General features: G+C 36.1%; 1 protein-coding gene across 1 annotated transcript in view; it reads left to right on the forward strand.

Annotated features, from left to right (window-relative positions):
- The window catches only part of LOC126234508 (proto-oncogene tyrosine-protein kinase receptor Ret-like), a 141,164-nt gene extending 131,893 nt beyond the window's left edge, over positions 1 to 9,271 (forward strand). Inside the window, exons 12-13 of the mRNA XM_049943202.1 lie at positions 8,281 to 8,459; positions 8,754 to 9,271. Coding sequence (XP_049799159.1) covers positions 8,281 to 8,459; positions 8,754 to 9,145 — 571 coding nt within the window. The 3' untranslated portion in view covers positions 9,146 to 9,271. The remainder of the gene's footprint in view (positions 1 to 8,280; positions 8,460 to 8,753) is intronic.
- Positions 9,272 to 20,896: the final 11,625 nt, after the last annotated feature.

Genomic DNA, 20,896 nt, shown 5'->3' on the forward strand with positions numbered 1-20,896 from the left:
GTTGTCTTCATCTGAATCCCCACTTAAATGTTCACCTGAAGATGGTTTGTAGAGACCTCCACAACCTGAGAATTCATCCATAAACTCACCACATTCCAGTTCATTCATGTTAGCTAGCTGTTCAAGTTCTACATCACTCAGTTTTCTTTTATTACTAGCCATTTTATGAGGAAAATTGAAAACAGATAATCATAAACATCAGTGAACCATCTACAATAAAGACTGAACAACTACTGATACAGTTACAATAAAAAAAAAATGGATCGTATTGTTGAACATGCTTCAGAATATGTAAGCTGGTAACTGACTGTTAACTCATAATTGGCATCTTACATGAACTTTCTACTCTTTATGCCAATTCTAACATAAATTTCAGGCTTCATTTTCCTGACAAGGAAAAAATTTTTTGAATTTCGTTGATACTGATGGACCACAAATGAGATGACAAATCAAACTATATGAATCACTAAAGCATGGCTCCTGGGAACAATTTACTCTTTATCTAGTTTGTTGAACATATAAATCCTACTGCTGGTTTTAGATGCCCCTTGTACTTTGGTAATAATTGGTACCATTACAGCCCCATGATCATTGACACCGGTTTCTATGTTGACATCTTCAAAGAGGACAGGTGTGTTTGTTGTTATTAAAATCAATCTGTCAATCTGTTCCAAATAGTTCCATAAAAGATAGTTAGTAATCTTTTGCAGGATGTCTTGTAATACTCACTACTTACAAAACCGTAATTTTCCAGTTGATTTTTTGATGATTAATGTTTCCTCCAAAGATGATAATATGGTTGGGGAACTTACTGCCAATCAATAAAAGGTTCCAATTATAAGTCTATGCCCATCCTTAATGCAGAGTCTTGCTCAGACAATCTTGCATGCAGTTTCACTTTCCATCTCAAGGTGATTTTAGGTTCTTGTCTTCTGTGATAAATGCGTCACCTCCATTTACAATTAGCCTCTTCTTTTGATATGCGCCTAAATTTTCCTCAAAAATCTTACTGTTATCAATTTTAGGTTTCTACCAGCTTTCTGTACCTGGTATTATGTGAGCTCAACTGAATTAAGGGGGGGCTCCAAACTCTGGCACTTTGTTGCAAATGCTTCATCAGTTAATCAGGGGGTGTTTCTTTGGATCTTATACTGACACTTCCAGATGTCCTACAACTGTCTTTATCTGGATTGGAAGGAGAGTTGCCTAGCTAAAAAAAGAAAAAAATCCTTTCATGTCCATCACAGACAGTCAGTTACCTGGATAGAAGCCTCTTATATGAGACCCATTTAGGGGGTCCTATAGTTCTCAGATCTATTGTACAAATCCAGCAATTTGCAATCTTGGCAACAAAACCCTCCAAGTCTCTCCTTCAGTCCTTTCACTCAACTCAGAACTGTTGGACCATGATACGTTCGTGAACTTTGTTGAAACTTCATGAGCTAGACCAGTCTTTTCAACCTTCTCTGCCACTCAGTGGATTTATCCAAGTATGACCTCCAAGCCCAGATGGCAGGCAGTTTGTTCAAAAGTGCTCCACACTCTGCAGTTGGTACCATATTGTTCTCTCAATGTGTGCCTCTTCAACGTATTGAATGAGACCCCCAGGTATACACATTAAGTGCACCTGGTGTTCTTTTCCATCCTTTGCTGCCATTTCCCTAAGGGGTACCATTATTTACTGTTTATTTGAACTGATGACACTTAATCCTCTTACCGAGCGAGGTGGCGCAGTGGTTAGACACTGGACTCGCATTCGGGAGGACGACGGTTCAATCCCGCGTCCGGCCATCCTAATTTAGGTTTTCCGTGATTTCCCTAAATCACTCCAGGCAAATGCCGGGATGGTTCCTCTGAAAGGGCACGGCCAACTTCCTTCCCCGTCCTTCCCTAATCCGATGAGACCGATGACCACACTGTCTGGTCTCCTTCCCCAAACTAACCAACCAACCAACCAACTTAATCCTCTTGTGTTTGACCCCTCTTGACCCTCTTGACACAGAACATAGCAGGTTTTCTAACAAGTGAAGTGAGACTCACTGGTTCAGTTTCAGTTTTGGTAGAAGAGAGCACTTCAAACTCTTTGGTTTAGGAGATAAGTACAACACTTTGATTTCTCACCAGTCTCTGTGTCCTCTTTACAGGGTACCTAGCCCTACCACATACACACCATCCACAGTCCAGTGTACCTGTAGTGATAGATCCCAAACTTCCTGTAGATGAGACAGGATCCACAAGTGAGGATGGCATGTGAGATACATTTATTATCTCTGGTACATGTCTCTTGAGATAACTTCCAACATACCTATTCACAGCAGCAGCAGCAATCATTAATCAGAGTGATTTCCAGTTGCTTATGAATATCAGCTAACTCAGGTTTTTTGAGGTTGTAGTCACTAGTAAACTAAATACAGTATTAATATATGATAAATGAAGACAATACACACTACTGTTAAAAGGGAAAACTAAATGCAACACGCTAAGTTAGTTATAATATGTGCTACAGTAACAAAATGACAAATGTCAATTTACTGTGAAATATGTTATGCACAACTCATTACCTCCAAAATTAGCAAAAAAGTACATTTATTCATACCGATAGACACTGAAATTTGGGCTGAACAATTCTTTGAATGAGGAGACTAACACTAAAGTTGTACATAGGACAATTGTTGATTACATCTGAATATATAGCACAAAATATGTTTTTGCAGTACACAACATACAAAAATATGCAACATATCAAAAAACATGCATAATTTTTCAAAAAGTCAGTACAAAAATCGCATTTAAATTTTATATGAAGTTTCTGGACTTCAGACAAATTTATCTGGCATGATTTCTCTCAGGAGGGAATGGTCCCATAAGACATGTCAAGACCTACCCTGAAATTTTTTACACAGGAAGAAGACAACGAAAGAAATGTACTGCCAAAATTTTAGCTGCTAAGAGGCACTGCAAGTATTTTGTAAAAAAATGTTGGAGCTACACTTTTTGCCATGCGGAGAACAGCTTATAACAGCAATTTGTACAGCCCTGCCTACCTAGCACACGACTCAGTGAATCACTCATGCAGCGCTGTATAGCAGAATTATCCGGAGTTCACAGACACCAAATTTAAGCACCTAAAGCCTGGTTTACAATGGAGTGAATGGAAGCAAACATGTGTGAATGAGCATTTGTAGAAAATTCATTACCATTCACTTGTATATGGGTAGAACCATTTACACAAGAGGGAATAGAACATGAGGTAGCAAACATTGCCTATGAATGCTGTGTTATTAGTTTTTGGTTTTAGGAGCTAATATTTGGTATACAGGATACATCTCTATCTTGGTAGAGCCACAATGTAAACATTTGCTATTCAGTGAGGATTATTTTGTACGGTGAGCGCACTGTTCTTGATGGAGTAGATGAAATGGCACAGGGAAGGAAGAATTCAAGCATCTCAGTTTGTATGGAAGCATGACATGTGTGGAGATCATACACTTTACATGGAATTGTATCTCCATCTCTCCTTAGCACTGGTCCAAAATTTTCCTTGCATGTCAGCTGCCATTTTTCTCTGGCTTCTCATTACCATTGAGGGGAAATTTATAAACAGAACACTAATTAACAATTTTGAGAATCATCTCAAGAGGTGACACAGATAGCATTTCCACTGTGTGTGTAGTAAGATGTAATGGACATGTCCTTTTTTTAGCGAAAATGGACATTTTTTTAAAAAAAACAAAAATGTACCTTTTCAGACCACAACTTTTTCACTATGATTTTTAACTGAGCATTCACTTCTCACAGATGTTGGAGTGGCTACAAAACACACATGGTTCCACGTTAAACTGCAGGTCTCCATTCTCCAGTTAGGTAACTGGGGAAGGTTAGGGACATGTAAGTAGCTGCAGTTGTGTCTAGTTGAAAGACCTGCAAGAGGCCTACTGGGTATACCAGAAAGAATTCTCTTTTGGTCATGCTTGTTAGCTTGTTTGTCAGGTGAAAACCTGGCTTAAACTATACAAACATTATTTAAATAACTGCATATCAACAGTTCAATTCTTGCACATGTAATTCTGATAAAAGTGGCAAGCAGAAAAAATAAAATCATGGCAGTGTTTCAAGTCACAGACAACTTCCATCAATGAGGACTTGTAGTTTGTTGAAATAAAATGTGTCTTGCAGTACTACATTTTATAACAATTCCTGTAGGCCATTTCTTATAATAATGTTTGAACACTGTACATTTGACTATCTGTGAAACAGGTCTTTGTTCATTTCCTGTAGTCACCACAAAAATGCGAAGTGTCTGTTGAATGACAAAAACTAACATTTTTCTTGCACCAGGCACACCGGACAAAGGAAAAATTGATGCAGTCAGGCACTTCGCAGTAATCACTAGTTTTATTTAGACAGAACTGGGATGGGGTCAGAAATAGTCCCAGCAGTTGTTCTGCATATTGCACTGCATACCAGGCATACTTGATCAAATTCATAAAAAGTGGTGAAGAAAACTGGTAATCCACAAATGACTGGAACTTAAGAATCTATTCCACTGACAAATCTGAAATGAGAGAGAGGTACTGGAAATTATGTTGTCTGATAAATTCCTGAAAAATGCTTTCCACCGTCAAAAAATTCTTTAGCGAGAGGCTGAATCACACTAGCAGTTCCAGGTGGAATCCACATTACATCTACAGATTTTTCGTCATCCTCCACAAAAACAGAGGCATCGTTATGTCCAGACCATGAATCCAACAAAAGCAATGAATTAGTTTCTGCAGCTGGTAGGAATACATTTTGAACGAGATGTTGAAAATTATTCTTTCCCATTTCTCCATATTTTGATGCATCGATTACAAGAGTTTTGCAACTAAACAGTTAATGTTTTTTATATTTTTGGTTCTAATTTGCCTTGTGATTCTTGAAGACAGATATACAGCTGCAGAAACAGTAAACCATTCATGCTTATCATTGGCATTATTGTATATGAATGTGTCATTGCATTCATTGATTGGGCAAATAACTCCATCTTTCTTTCACCCCAAAATAATAAAGTGTGGTGAGCATGCAGTTCTTTCGCAAACCCTTTCTGATCAGCATTATAAAGTTTTGTCTTTATGTCAGCAGTGAATTTCTCTATACCATTGTCTATCACTGGCAGCTGCTCTACATGTTTACATGATGTAAACTTGGTAATTTTGTGACTTCCTATTCTGCACAATTTCTTGAACCTGTGTAGCCAGGTCGGTGAAGCCTCGAAATTAGCAATGTTCATGTCAGATGCAATTTGGAGGGCCCAGTCTAATAGATCTCCATCGGTAACAGTGCATAGCCACTCACAAGCAGTTCTAAATCTTTCAAACAGTTTTTCATTCAGATGGTTTCGGGTTTCCTTTTGGTGCATATTTTTTAATTCATGTAATTCATTCTTCCATTTGTACAGTTCATGCTCTGATTTTACAAAACGAAAATGCCTTTGCACACTGTGTATCTTCAAGCATTTTTTGCCTCCTTCATTTAATCAATATTTCACTGCCTAAACTACATTCTTCATATGCTAAATTGAGAATGTTAAATGGATTCCACATTACTGTGAAACTGGAAGAAAAAAATGTACTATTAGCAGGCATGCCTTACAAAAGCACAATAAATATTTATTCAGCTTTATCTGTATTGTCAATACTTACCAATACTGCAAAAAGCAACTGACAATTTGTAATAGATGTTGCTTGAGTCGCTAATTTGAGAGAATAGTAACTGAGTGTCAGAGAAACTATCAACGAATAGTAACTTGAAACATCCTTTACAAATTACGATCGGGTTGTGTCATGTTTCCTGTTTATTAATGTACCAATGATCTTGGCTGTGTGTATGCCAAGTTACAAATGGACAGTTGTTCCAGTGCCAGTGTATATTTCAACCCCTGCCAAATGCGCTATGAATTTAGCAGTTTTCATCTATTTTTTTAATACTTGCAGTGCCTCTTAGCAGATAAAATTTTGACAGTGCATTTCTTTCATTGTCTTCTTCCTGTGTAAAAAATTTAAGAGTAAGTTTCAAAATGTCTTATTGGACCATTCTCTTGTCAGACATGAAGGAATACCAGAAGTTGATGCATACATAAAAGTTTATTGCATGGAATTTGTACTTAACAGGTTTTGTGTCATTTTTTTGTTCTATCATGCTAAAGATGAACACTGTAGAGTCAGTACATACAAAATTCTAGACATCTTACATCCAACAACCACACATTCAGGAGCAGTGGAGCTACAAATCCTCATTTGATTCTTTAAATATAGAGTTTTCACAGCTTACTTCAGTCACTTGAGGTAATTGCCTGAGTGGGTCTTTTGAAAAGGCCAAATACAATTTACTTCATCATCCTAATCCAATTTGAACTGGTGTTTCATTTTTAATGAACAGATACATGTTGTATTATAATCTTTCATCATTCTATCATGAGTATCATTGGCTTTTTTGTAATGAATCTATGTAATGTGCACACTGCTATTGAAAAAAATCTGTTTTTTAAGTGTATAGGCAACTGGATACAATTATTCAGCTACACCCTTTCATTTTATTTTCTCACTTTAAAACAGGGCAGAATCTTTCAATTTTTTGATATCCTTAATGAATAATTTCAAAGTTTCAGTTTTGAATAATTATTTAAAGTCAACAGACTTCCAGCAGTCACCAAACCAAAACATATGCAGACTGTTGTAACTCTAACTTTGGGACAACAACATTTATTGAACACAAATAAAGTTCTATAACAATGAATGAAATATGTCTGCTAGTTTAGGAAACCAAGTAATAATAGTTCTTGATAGGAACTAACGTAAGCAATCATTCCTGAGTGAGTTTTATTTAAGTCCAATCACTAGTACTTTATTATACATACATACTGACATTATAATAGTAAGCCAAGTTTCACTCAAGTGAGGCTGTTGTGGAAATCATGCATTCATTAGTTGGAACACTATTTATTGCAAGTCTAAATCAGACCCTGTAGGCAGTAATGGTGGTTAAAATTCACTTGTAGAGGCATAGTCACATAGCAGTAACTGAGAGCAAGTTCACCACTAGGTGTCATTATACAGGGTGGTCCACTGATCGTGACTGGGCCAAATATCTCACGAAATAAATGTCAAACGAAAAAACTACAAATAACGAAACTTGTCTAGCTTGAAGGGGGAAACCAGATGGCGCTATGGTTGGCCTGCTAGATGGCGCTGCCATAGGTCAAAAGGATATCAACTGCGTTTTTTAAAATGGGAACCCCCATTTTCAAATGACCAGTTTGTAAAGTGTCCCATGGGAATATCAGGTGAAAACATAATGAGAATTACAGTCCATGTTAGTCACAACTGGTCTATGTGCTGGGTACTAATAATCTTTTCCTGTGTCACTTCAGGGTAGGTAAGACACCACATTCATGCCTTTGTGTAACAAGACCATATCTATTAGGACACCAAGCATACACAACAGCTTCTTCAAGACAACAATATGCAATCTAATTGGAGATTAAGCTACTAAAAGATGCATAGCTGGGGCAGGTGCTGTGCATCTGTACCAGGTACCTAAGGCAGGGTAATGTAGCAGGTAGGAAAACTTGCTTATACTTCCCTTTTTTGTTTGTTCTCTCCAGGAATCTTTAACATGGCTGTGAAATTACACTATTAGTGATATTCAGTTTCTGACCTATATTGTGCTGATTAGATCAGTTTTGAATCTGACCAAGCCTTATGTTATCCAGATGTGTTTGTTGTGCCAATCTTCTTACATATTACTCAGATACTGTACCAAATGCATACAATGTACAATCAGAATCATTCTGTCCAAGATAATTGACCATACAGTCTGTTGCAAGCACTCTAAGTGATCTCATACTGATTTCCCCACATATGACGACCCTCAAGGTGATCCTATCATGATGTAGTCTGTACAGTGTTGCCATGATACAATCCCTTTTCTTTAATTTATTTATTTATTTATTTATTTATTTATTTTTTATCTCAACATTTCGTAATTTGTGGAAATGATTATATGGATATTGTGGGGAAATGGCTTAATCACAATGTAGATGTTGTTTCACATATCTTCATCTACTTCATTTTTTGTTATGTTTATTTGCACTCTTTCAAATTATTCCACCTTTTTATCTCTTTGCACATACTTTTAAAGTTTAAGATTGTGGTAAACGTGTAATAATTCATATCATTACACTTCTTTATAAGACATTTGTAAAAGATGAAATTAGTTATACATTTTACTTTTGGTATGTAGGTATAAAGTAATGAGACAATGCTGGCAGGAGGAACCTTCTGAAAGACCAAGTTTCAAGCAACTAACAGCCATATTTGAGAGCATGCTAAAAGACAGTGCTGAGTATTTGGATTTAAATCCCAGTATTGTACAAAATCCTGGCTACTTTGGTTCAAGATCAAACTCTCAAGAGAAATTAAGTAAGTTTCTTTTGAATCAAAATCACACATTTTGTTGAAGTAGGAATTATGGATACCTGTGTTACAGCAATATGTTGAACTTGCTGAAAGTATTGCAAATATTTAGCACATGCAAGTTGTTCTCAGTGTCTTGCAACTATGATACCTTGTAATATATTATAATATTGTATTTAGCCTACCACTATTATTGTCTTTGTAGAAATAAGTTAATATTGAATTCATGCCAAAGTTACTTTTCTGGGACTAAACTTTATACGTGTAACACAGAATTTCCTTTTCTCTCTTTGTTTTCAGATTATGGTGATGGTAGTGATGATCGCGATAATGACATAGGATATGGAAACCTAAACATTCTGCCAACAGACTCTATAAATTACCTAATGTCCACAGCACAATCAGGCCTGTCTCGAAGACAACAATTATGGCACATAACGGGAGACAATCAGAAAATACTGACAAACAATTCAAGCAAAGAAGAATGTTTATCTTTAGTTCCTACAGAACAAAACAGTTACTTGAGTCCAATACAAGTGCACAGCAGCAAGGGACAAATGCTAGCATATGTCAACATGACTGACAGTGTATGTCCTGAACAGCTACAGTCTGGAACGACAAATAACGTTATGTTTTGTAGTTCTTCCAGCAGTTGCTCTGCTTCCTGTTCCTCAAAAGTGACACCATTATGAGTATGAATACAGGAAAAATAAGTTATTTGACTTTTCAGGGGGTTTTCTATTGAGGATCATAAGAAGCCCTGTGAAACTTTGAACTTAGACTGTGCAAGGCACAGCATTTATATTTAATATCTTGATTTCAAGCACTGAATTATAAATGTTAAACTTATTTCCTGTTTAGGAAGTTGAGGTAATTTAAATTAAATAATAATGTAGCATACCTTCTTCCTATGGAAAAATTTTTTACTGCCTACTTTACATATATGTAGCATAGACAAATTTTTAATGTTCAAGTTTTTCTTTACTTCATTTTTTTTAAAGTCTGAAGTAATATTGTTTCATTTATTTTTCATCATTAGTTATCTGAAAATTCAAATAATGACCAACAACAAGTTAACAGAACCTTATCTTTGTTACACTATTAATTATATGTGTTACCACACTTCTTGCATCAAAGATTGAAGACCAAAATCATTGTCTTGGCATGAGAATATGAACTGAAGTTTAAGCAAATAACACATTGAACCTAAGAGAGCTGTAGCAGAAAATAGTCCAGACCAGTGTATGAGGCTGAACTCATTCACAGATATAAATTTTAAATGCACGTGAGGCACTTAATACACCATGGAAAATAACTGACAGATGGTTATATGGAGGCAAATGCATCACAGTAATGAAATACAGCTTCATAGTTATAATTATGAATTATATAAACCTTTGTTGCAACAGGATACCTTGCTGAATTATAAAACAGTAAATTATTTATTCAAACATTTCCAAATTTCAATTCTACTCATTAGGAAAATAAGCACCAAATTGAAAACAAAGATAAATATTTCTCTTTCTTATTACGCAGCAGCACAGATAGATATCAATGTACAGTCGCAAAGCTTAGAGTTTCCTAAACAGTTTCTTTCACCCAGAAAAAGAGGGAAAGGCTTGAAGGAAACAACACAGATATGGAATAAAATAGGGAATCCACTCAGGAAGTAAAATTTAAGGAGGAACATTAGAGCAGGACAAAAGTGAAATCAGCTATGAAATGTAAGATGCCAGCAGTCTGCCATTGTTGATTTTCCCAAAACACACCTTTCACAGTTAAATACAGTAACTAAAATAAACAAATAAGTTCTAATATATATTAATGTAGTCTTATAAACCAAAGCTGTTGGTAAGCCCACACAGAAGAGGTTCCCACAGTCTTGTATGGGAGTTGTGCTTACAATAGTGTTGCTGTGCCCCATCACCTGAAATACTGACTCAACAAAAACATGACTGCTTGTGACAGCTTCTGTCATACAAAAATTGTATGCATAGTTGCAGATAACTGCCATCACAAGATGACATTTCCCTCATTTTGTGAACTTGCTGGTTTCTGAGGCAAATTCTACATATGTGTTTCTTCAACATAGAAATGTCTTACCACTTGTCACTTTTATAAGGCATTATGAAGTAAACAGGAAGAAGAAGTATCAGTTTACATATATTCCAATATTTCATGTGCAGTAACCATAAAGACAGTGGTGATAAATGATGTATTCAACAAACTGCAACAAACAGTCAGTCCATTGGCAATAAGAGGATCAAGATTTAACAGAAGCCTTGTACTTGTCATCACATAAAGCCAGAGAATATTTGATCAAGTATGAAAGACACTCTCCTTATCTTAATGTGTACATACCTATTTAAAATTAAAATATGGTCATAAATAATAAATAATGTTTGTCTACTGACTGCCTCTAACAGCTCAGTGGTTGAAGCAAGGAACTGTATCAGATTCCTGGCACTCTCTCAAGAAGTGGGGGGAGGGGATGAGGGGGGGGGGGGGGGGGGAGGACTTGTACTACCTGAGTTCAGACTGGTAAGGCTAATGGAGAATCTACTAGAATGAGAGATAGCAGTTCCAAGATCTGAAACCTGACAGTGGCTTGGAGAGCAATGAATCACTCCAAATGACATCCAAATGCTGTGACATTGCAGTTGGTTAGGGCTGGATCATGGAGTTCATTAGTTTTTAGTTCATTTGCAACCAAAGATAAGTGATTACACAGCAATCATTGAAACAGGAAGTGATGGAATGACACAAAAATTAGGTATGTGGTGGGATTGTAGCTTTATGAATTTTATGAAATTTGTGTGTCACAACAAGATGCAGCAGAATGAATTCTACTCAGTTTACAAGCTGCTTCATCTCAATTAAAAACACTCACACTTTTTATGGCTATCTCTGTCATCATCATCATCATCAGGAGTAAAAAAGCCACTGACTTCTATGGCTACCATGGTATTTTGCTTATATGGGGATGACTACAGCATCTGGAATCAATCAAAGAGGGCCAAAGTGATGCATGTGTGGAAGGCAAGTTGCGCAGCTTGCAGTAGCTCCAGTTGGTTGTGAAATCAATGAGGTTATCAGCACCACATTTGAAATTGCTGCTCCTTCCTCCCTACAAGTGTCAAGCATCAGTATTTGCTTTTGCTCGATATTCAAAGCATACCCTGGTTTCCTACTGTATACCCCTGTTCTCTGCTAAAATTGTTGCTGGTTAACCTGGCATTGGTTGCATCCTCTATAATGTAATCTCAAAATAGTGGCACATGAGCCAAGACTCTCATCTTTTCAGATTGTAATTTCTGTTCATTTTCCAGGCATTGCTCAGCTATGGTTGACTTCTTGAGTTACCTTCATTTAATATTTCTCTTGTGCTCAGTATAATGCCTCATGCCACACTCACCGGGTACTCAAAGAGCCCTGTCACATTTAACAGTGTGCCACATATTTCATATCTTGGGGGTGGGCTAGAAACTGTCTCAGTCCATTGTCTCTGCAGCGTACATCCTAACCTGCTGCTTGTTGCCCCACCATATGATGGACACAAGGTAGTGTAGGTAAAGGCATAAAGCCTGTGTCATAGTATTTGCAACAAACATTTATGGGTGATAGGTCATGTCGTGTGGAACAACTTTTGTTAGAGACAAAATGTTCGTTTATGCCTCTTCCAGCAATGCTACACATACTTTAGTGTTTGCTGGACCTTGTATGATGAGATTTCACCAAACTAGCAGTGTCTACTAACCAGTTGTGCAGCATATTATGTACCCCAGTAAACTGATAGTAACTTTTAACAAAAGAAATTTTAGAAGTAAATTGGGAATGTTAATTGGTTTGGCCTACCACATTTCATATGGTGCAGATGACTGGATGACAGGCAACACAAAAGGCACACACAAGCCGCAGAATGCTTCTGCCCTACTGCCTTTCAGGAGCATAACCAGTCTTAAATGATGCCTATCATTACCAGGAAGTATCAACAAACATTTTGTCTCTAACAAAAGTTGTCCCCCTAATGTGACCTATCACCCCATATGCTACTCACAAACATTTTGAAACACCTTGCATACATAAAAAAATTAAGTGAAAGGCAACACTCTCCACAGCCTGGTTTAGCAAAATCTTAAAATGTAGGAAATTACTATGTGGTAGCAATGGAATTAATCACAGCCAATATTAAAATCTTAAGTATTATTAATAACGAGCTGTAGCTGACTGAAAACTCAAATATTAGAACAATACATGACTAAAGTCGAACCCATACACAGTATGCAATCAAAATAACAGATAGAAACATTTACTGAACAATGTCTTTGACATCAGTTTGTGGTCCCCTGCCACATTCCCAGAAACATCCAGAAATTGTCTTTCAGGATTTCCTTACTACTCGCAATTCTAGTCTTTCTCATATTAGTTCAGAATCACAACATGTTAAGTTTTGCCAAAGCAGTAGCATTTAGACACTGAAAAGAGATCATACCATTATGATCCCCTCAGCGAAAAAGACATTCACTACACTTCTCTCAGATCATAGATAGTATGTAGCAGAGGGACTGGTCTTGCCCAACTAAAAAGCAACACTTTCTTAGCCAATTTGGCCTACACAAGATTATCTTGCAATTACTATGCATGCTGAGTCTGCCTGCTTAGCTGGGTGGTAACGTGCTTGCCTCCCATACAAGCATGCCCGGGTTTGATTCCCGGCCGGGTTGGAGATTTTCTCTGCTCGTGGACTAGGTGTTGTGTAGTTCTCATCATCATTTCATCCTCATCACCAGTGCACAAGTCGCCCAGTGTGGTGTCGAATGAAATAAGACTTGCACTTTGTGGCTGAACTTTTGAGATTTTCTCTGCTCGTGGACTAGGTGTTGTGTAGTTCTCATCATCATTTCATCCTCATCACCAGTGCACAAGTCGCCCAGTGTGGTGTCGAATGAAATAAGACTTGCACTTTGTGGCTGAACTTCCCCGAATGGGGCCTCTCAGCCAGCGATGCCAGATGCTCATTTCCAATTTTTTGTTCATGCTTAAACACTCTACACCTGTACTGCAACTCAAATCAAAATCAGTAAAAGGTATTTGTCTCATTACACATTTCTGCTCTAGATTGGAGTCATTTAATTCCTATGTCAAGATTAGACTTTATGAAGCTACACATTGTTTTGACATTGTCACTGTCTGAAATCCATCATCTCCCCCATAGCATCCCAGAACGAAATTCCACCAGCCAGCCAACTACTGTGACATACTTGTTAGGCTTTCTGTCCCTTTTAATCAAGTCACCATATCCCATGATATGTGAATGGGACAGTTTTAAACCCCAGTCTATAGAAACTATTAGTATTGTGTACAATATTTCTACCAGTGAGAAACAAACCAGAGAAAACATGATCTGTGAACTGGTCTGTGAATTTTGTCATGTATGTAATACTGGAAAAATTGCCATTTACTAACATACATAATGTATTGCCCCAGGCAAACTGTGTAAATAGCAACACCACTGACCAAGATGTCTACTTAAATCACTCAAGGCAAATGCCATAATGATTTTTTTGAAAGGATACAGGCAATTATGTATCCCAACACTCCCCAGTCTGAGCTAGTGCTCTGTCTCTAATAACGTCATTGCAGGTGAGACATTTCACACCACATAGGCAACACCCAATACCCTGTTGGTAGTCCTGTGGAATATATTTTTTAGTTGACGATTTTTTATTGGTTTTCAGTGCATGCACCATGCAGCCAGTATCTTATTAAATTAGTACCATTACACCCAAGGATTAAAGAATGTGCAAGAATGTTTAGATCACATAGTTGTTTATAATAGACCATATCATGGCAACGAGCAACAAATACAATTATTTTTTGATTAATGGAGAAAAAAATGGTAAATAATAGTACAACTACACTAATTTGTTCTGAGTAATATTATAACATAATTTTCTGGCCATATTATAGCTTCCATTAAATAAATATTAAGAAACACATAGGTAAAGTATTGTCACATGACACTGTTTGGATGGTACAGAAACTCTGTGGGAATACTTGCAATAGCATGTACAGGTAACAATCTCTTAAATTAGAGCAGATAGGGGGAATACAGCAGTACCATAACAGTATATGAAGATGAGAATATAGGGAGACAGAAGAGTTATTTGCAGAAAATGTAACAATAGAAGTTCATAGAGAGCCAACTGAGAAGTTCTCTCTGTGAAGTTCCAAATCATCCTGCATAAATACATAAACAGCTCCCAGTTTCTTCTTAACAAATACAAAAAGAAATTGCTTAAAGTTATGACTGCTAAACTTCTCCAGCATAGATTTCAAGTTAAAATACACAAAAGCAATAAGCTTATTCGACTGACTGTGAGCAACATGTCATCTCCCAGCTAGAGACTAAGTAACAAAATACTTAAATTGGTTTCCAAGATCAGTACATATTTTGGGGTTAACAACAGTTGTGAGCTTGCATATCCAGTCAAGGTTATACCTATACCAAATAATGTGATGCTAACATCTCCCAATGTAAAAAAAAAACTTCTACAGTAACACTACAATAAAGGAAAAGCATGAAATTATTAGATGTAACCTGCTAACCCATAAGAAGATTAGTACTGCAGAATGTACAGAACAAATTGAATTTTTATAATTTGTTTTAGCCTACAATCTTTTACCTTTAATGACCAAATATATTAACAAAAAGACAGTTTTTGAATGGATAATAGTCTGGCTGGTAATTTAGCAAACATTTTTGTGAATGATGTAGAATGTAAATTTTTTGCCACGTTTACATAGCTAAAAGAAAAAAGAGCTTTTCATTATAAATGTTATGTTAACAATATTTTATTACTGATACAAAGTGGCACTAATGACATTCATGCATTTGCTGAAACAATTGGCACAATGCATCCAAAAAAAACTTTTACTATGGAGATAGAAGAAGGGAGCACCAGTAACTATCATTAAGAAAGTATACAGCACACATAAATTTTTGATTTTCAGAAAAACTACATGTACAGAACTTATCATCAGTGCCAGCCACTGTGATATAAAAGAGCCTTTATCATATTGATGAGTCACTGTCTCTGTCACTTACCCTTGGCTGACAGTGAAATTTGTAAGTTATGCAGTATTTTAATGTAAATAGCAGTAGGCAGTGGTTTTTCTGAAAATTACATTGTGTTTCCATACAACAGGCTAAAAAAACAAAAAGTAAATAAAAAGCAAATGCACACTCAACCAGAAACAGAAGTAATACAAAATAAATGAAAACCATTCCAATGGAATTTCACAGTAACATGTCCTAGCAAATAGCGAAATGTTTTAATAAATATAATGTTATATTTAGTTTCTAAGTTAACAACACACAAAAAATAATTGTACAACAAAGACTCAGAAGTGCATATGACAAATACCATGACTCTGGCCTGTATGGGATTGACTGCAATAATTTTGATAAGTACTATATTGGCTAAACTGGTCACTCTTTTAATGTAAAGCTTAAGGAGCATTTACACTATGTAACAAAACTGTCTTAGAGTTACAGTTATTGCAGACCAACTATACTGTAGAAAGTGTTGAGAATAGTAAGCATATTCTACATAGAGTACCGAAAGGTCATGTTCTCAATAAGTTGGAGAACTTGAAATTTATGAAAGGAAGAAGCAAGATCCACGAAAATTGCTCAGTGGACAAAGTAATTTTGTGCCCAATGCCTGCATTGCTTTGTTTGACAATGTACTACATTAGTCATCTCACACATCTGCTACATATACCTTCCCTTGTAAATACCTAGTATAGAGTGCATCACATACATGTTTTATTTTTTTGTAGTGCTCATGTCTCCCTCTTGTTTGACATCTCTTCTCTGTTTATATAATATATTTCATTGGCTAAGTGATCTTATTAATTGACTGGCACAATGATTTGTTATGCCCTTTGGTGGCTGTATATCTTTGGTCAGTATTTGGCTGTCTTGCATTCAGTGGATACACCAACAGATGACACTGATTACTTACTTCTTTTCACTAGTTCTTTTATCATTTTATGTAATTTTGTTAAATCTTTAAGCTTGACACTTGGATATGTTATTAATGGTTATCTAGAATTATCACAATATTATTTCAGAATCATATTTTTTCCTTTTGTAGTAGTTTTAAAGTTTAACTTCATTTGAATTTTTTGTGTATTTCATTTTATTGCTGTAAAACTCTCAACATGTTGTAATCCCAGAATAGATTTTTTCCTAATTGCTTGTTTTTATTTAATTAAACTTTTGTTTAATTGTATGTTGGTCAAGTATGCGTACAATAGCTACACATAATGAATGTATGACACAAATATATTTTTTGTAACAACTGACTCCAGTTTGCTGTGAACAGCATCACCATTCACATGATGACTCTGCTGGCATTGTGGCCTAGTACACTTCATATTTTTAGTTATGTTTGATGATGTCTAGCTGATTTTGTTTGTATCTCTTGTTGTTACTACTGTGTCTTTATTATTTTACGATACATTTTAAACACGTGTGTCTCATCACATTTATAAACACATATATTCTACATGTATGAAAGTAATACTTTTCATTGTGCCATGCTTTATGTTTACAAATTGTAGACTGTCAATTAGTTGCATTTAGATTTTCTGGAAATCTGATGATGCTCACCACTGACCAAAATAAATAGTCTGAGGACCATTTTTTGGGACTGGAATAAAAGAAATAATCTCTTAAAAAGTCCATGATGTTTTTGTAAGTTATTGAGTTTCTGAACGTAAAGATAGTGGTGATACAATTAGAAACTGCTATGTCAGCTTGTTTAATGTCTTGCACAAAGTAATTTGTTGATCATGATGTCACTCATATGAAATTAACGGGTGATTTAAGTCACTTTCTGATGTCAAATTAGTTGAACAGGATGGGAATTCTCTGGCACTTATTCTTTGAAGCTAACTGGGGAAGTTTTGTTAATGGCAGCGTAAACCTTCGGAGGAGGTTAGGTGCAGTGTACCATGTGTCTAGTCCTCAAACCATGATCTTGTAGGAGAAGCAGATTGTAGATTGTAACACTGGGGGTATCTTCAGTGCCACTATGTTTCTTCTCACTCTTCTTTCCTTGTGCTGTACGCCCTATAGTACAGTCAGGAACAGCCAACCTCACAATGCAATTTTGTATACATCCTTGTTTTCACCTGCTGACATTTGCACTGTGCAGTTGAAAGCTGGTAACAGAACTGCCAGCTCTCAGGGATCTTCTTTCACAGACTCTACTATTGTTTTAACTTCAGGAATGTGGCTTGATGCATTGGAGCTGGTGATAAGCAAGTACACATTGTACATTACATCCTTTGGAAGGAGGTCCATTGACCAATTCACAGCATGCCTTAGAGCACCTGTGTCCACAGAAAGATTATTAAAGTAGCATAACACTGTAGCTCAATTATCTTCTACATTACATTTTTAAGAAGAATATTTTTGTTCCCCCATGTTTCTGGAGTGCTGAGAGTCAATAGTACATGTAAAAAATCAGATATAATCAGGATCTTGTTCAGTGCAATTGGCATGACAAACCAAGGGGCAAAAAATGGACATTGCCCCTGTTGTTAACACAATATGTCCTAAGCAAGGCACTATGACTGTTCTGGTGGGAGACCAGAACAAAGAAAGTGTTACCTACACATGGTTGATCAGTTATTTACAACACAACAGTTAATATTATAATCATGTCTGGCCACTGCACTTATGTCATTTTCACGAATATGTTGCCAGTTTGGTGTTTTATGTCTGGGAAGCAGATGGGTGTAGCTAGTATTGAAGAGGTAAGAATAAATGAATTTCAAAGTGCTGATTCATCTGGTAAACTGGGCAGTAAGGAGGCATTCCAGTTACATAGAAGTTACTATTCAGCTGCACAATTTTTTTTTCTTATTTTATTTTATTTATTTTTTATTATTTTTTTTTTATTTTTTTTTTTCAATGGGGAAATAATTACTGACTGGAAAATGCTCCTATAGATCAGCATTTTTTTTATTTTAGAAACTGAGCATCTAGAGTTTGATCCATGTAGCATAAATTTATAAATTTATCTGCTAAGAACACATGTTTCTGAGGAGAGGCATGTCCACTGATTCCAGGAGCACAGAACTGGCCAGTGTTGAAAGAGTCACTACAACCAATATTCTAAAGTAATGACAGTGTATTTTGTCTAATTTCAGAGGAACCATTCTGGCATTTGCCTGGAGTGATTTAGGGAAATCATGGGAAACCTAAATCTCAAGGCCAGACACAGATTTGAACCATTATCCACCAAAATATGAGTCGAAAGTGGTAACCACTGAGCCACCTCACTTGCTATTTTAGTGGAATAAATGTTATATTATATCAGTATATATGGCATATGGAAAAATCAAACTATGGAAAATCCAGGATGGAATGTAACAATATTATGGAAAGGAAAGTTGCTACTCAGCATATAGCGGAGATGCTGAATCGCAGATAGGCACAACAAACAGACTGTCACAAATAAATAAAGCTTTCAGCCATTAAGGCCTTTGTCAACAATAGACATAGACACACACACACACACACACACACACACACACACACACACACACACGTGCGCGCGCGCGCACAAACGCAGCTCACACATACGACCACAGTCACAGAGTGTGGTTTCAGTTGCCTGAGACTGCGGCGGTCATGTGTGTGTGTGTGTGTGTGTGTGTGTGTGTGTGTGTGTGTGTGTGTCTACATCTATTGCTGATGAAGACCTTAATGGCCAAAAGCTTTATTTATTTGTCTCAGGCTTTTTGTTGTGCTTATCTGCAACTCAGCATCTCCGCTATATGGTAAGTAGTAATTTTCCTTTTCATAATATTGTTATATGGAAAAGAGCATGTTTTCCACAGATAATAATGTTTCACCAAGTACCCAATTTGAAATGAACAGATTTTATATATGGTATGATAAGGAACAAAGGACTGCCTTATAAAGGAATCCTAGCAATATTGCGCACGAGCTCACCAGCTCATTTCTGAAACAAATCTATGCCCATTGAGTATGAGATGTCCCATACACATCTGTGATGAAGGTATTTGCGGTTCTTAGAGCAACAGCTTATATATTGGTATAAGAATTGATGCACTATCATATGCTCCTGAGAGACTGAAGAAGACTGTTGCGAGTGAACAGATGGGGATTGGTGTTTGAACATCTAGTGGGCTCCAGTCATCTGCCTGGTCTTACTTTATACTAGTCTTTCCATCCTTGAGTTCTTCCCAACATTTTCCTTCATCCTCTTTTGGTTTCTGAATTATCATTCTCAATCTATTGTCATCAGTATTTACATTTTTACATTGTGTGTGTGTGTGTGTGTGTGTGTGTGTGTGTGTGAGTGGAGTTCTAGAATATTCTTCATTTTTATATCTGTCAGCATTGTATCACCAGAATATGAATCTGACATCAGTTACAATAATACCAGCAATATTTATCAAATGTAATTTAGTGATAATGTTTATTATGCTCATTGTCCCATTCATTGCAAATATATCATTTATCATAATATAAATAAATACTGTTGTAAGCAGCTGGTGTATTTAGCACTGCTGTAAAGTGAGTAGCTCAGTACTGTTGCAACATTGTCAGTATCTTAAGTGTTTCATGAAGACTGTATAGGACATTCATATTTATAACAGCTACATATACTTGTATTTTATAAATGATTAAATATTTTGTACATTAGAAGAGACAGTATTTTCTACAGTATTTTCTCCCTTGAATATTGCCAAAATTATAATTTTACTAGAGTAAAAATGAAAGTAAATGTTTTCACTCATCTAGCATGATTAATAGTCTAGTAATGTAAACATTCACAGTATGGTCCTTGAAAGGCTTATCTATGGTACAGCAATGTGCACTTATCAAAATAATATTTCTACTTGTAGAAGTAGCGAACATTTTGCTGCACAAAGTTTCACATTTGTTTTAGATACACAGAATTGTATTACAGGTGACATTACAAAAATTTGCCACAACAGTAACTTGTGAAAAAACTAGCTTTTAAATAAATTTAGACAAAAATTGGAAAGATGATGTTCACCATCATGAGGTTTAAAATAATGAAATGGATGATTGTTATTACACAAATCAAGTTCACATTCACACAAGTATTACAGAGCTCAGTAACTAAATACCTATGTCATACAGCAAGATGTAGCAACATGTCAGATCATCAACTTTTTTTTATACCTTTGTAGGTATAAAGGGTAGTCAATATCCATTCACAAAGTAATTCCAGTGAAATAACTGGAACTAGCAGTTTGTATGTGATTTTTAAGTATTCTCAATAGTAAGGTTCCATTAAGGAAGTATTTCATTCATGTCGTCATTATGTACATGGAAAAAGATACAGACATTGTCCAAATTACACAGT

Source organism: Schistocerca nitens, chromosome 2, assembly GCF_023898315.1.
Source record: "Schistocerca nitens isolate TAMUIC-IGC-003100 chromosome 2, iqSchNite1.1, whole genome shotgun sequence".
NCBI classification, from domain to species: domain Eukaryota; kingdom Metazoa; phylum Arthropoda; class Insecta; order Orthoptera; family Acrididae; genus Schistocerca; species Schistocerca nitens.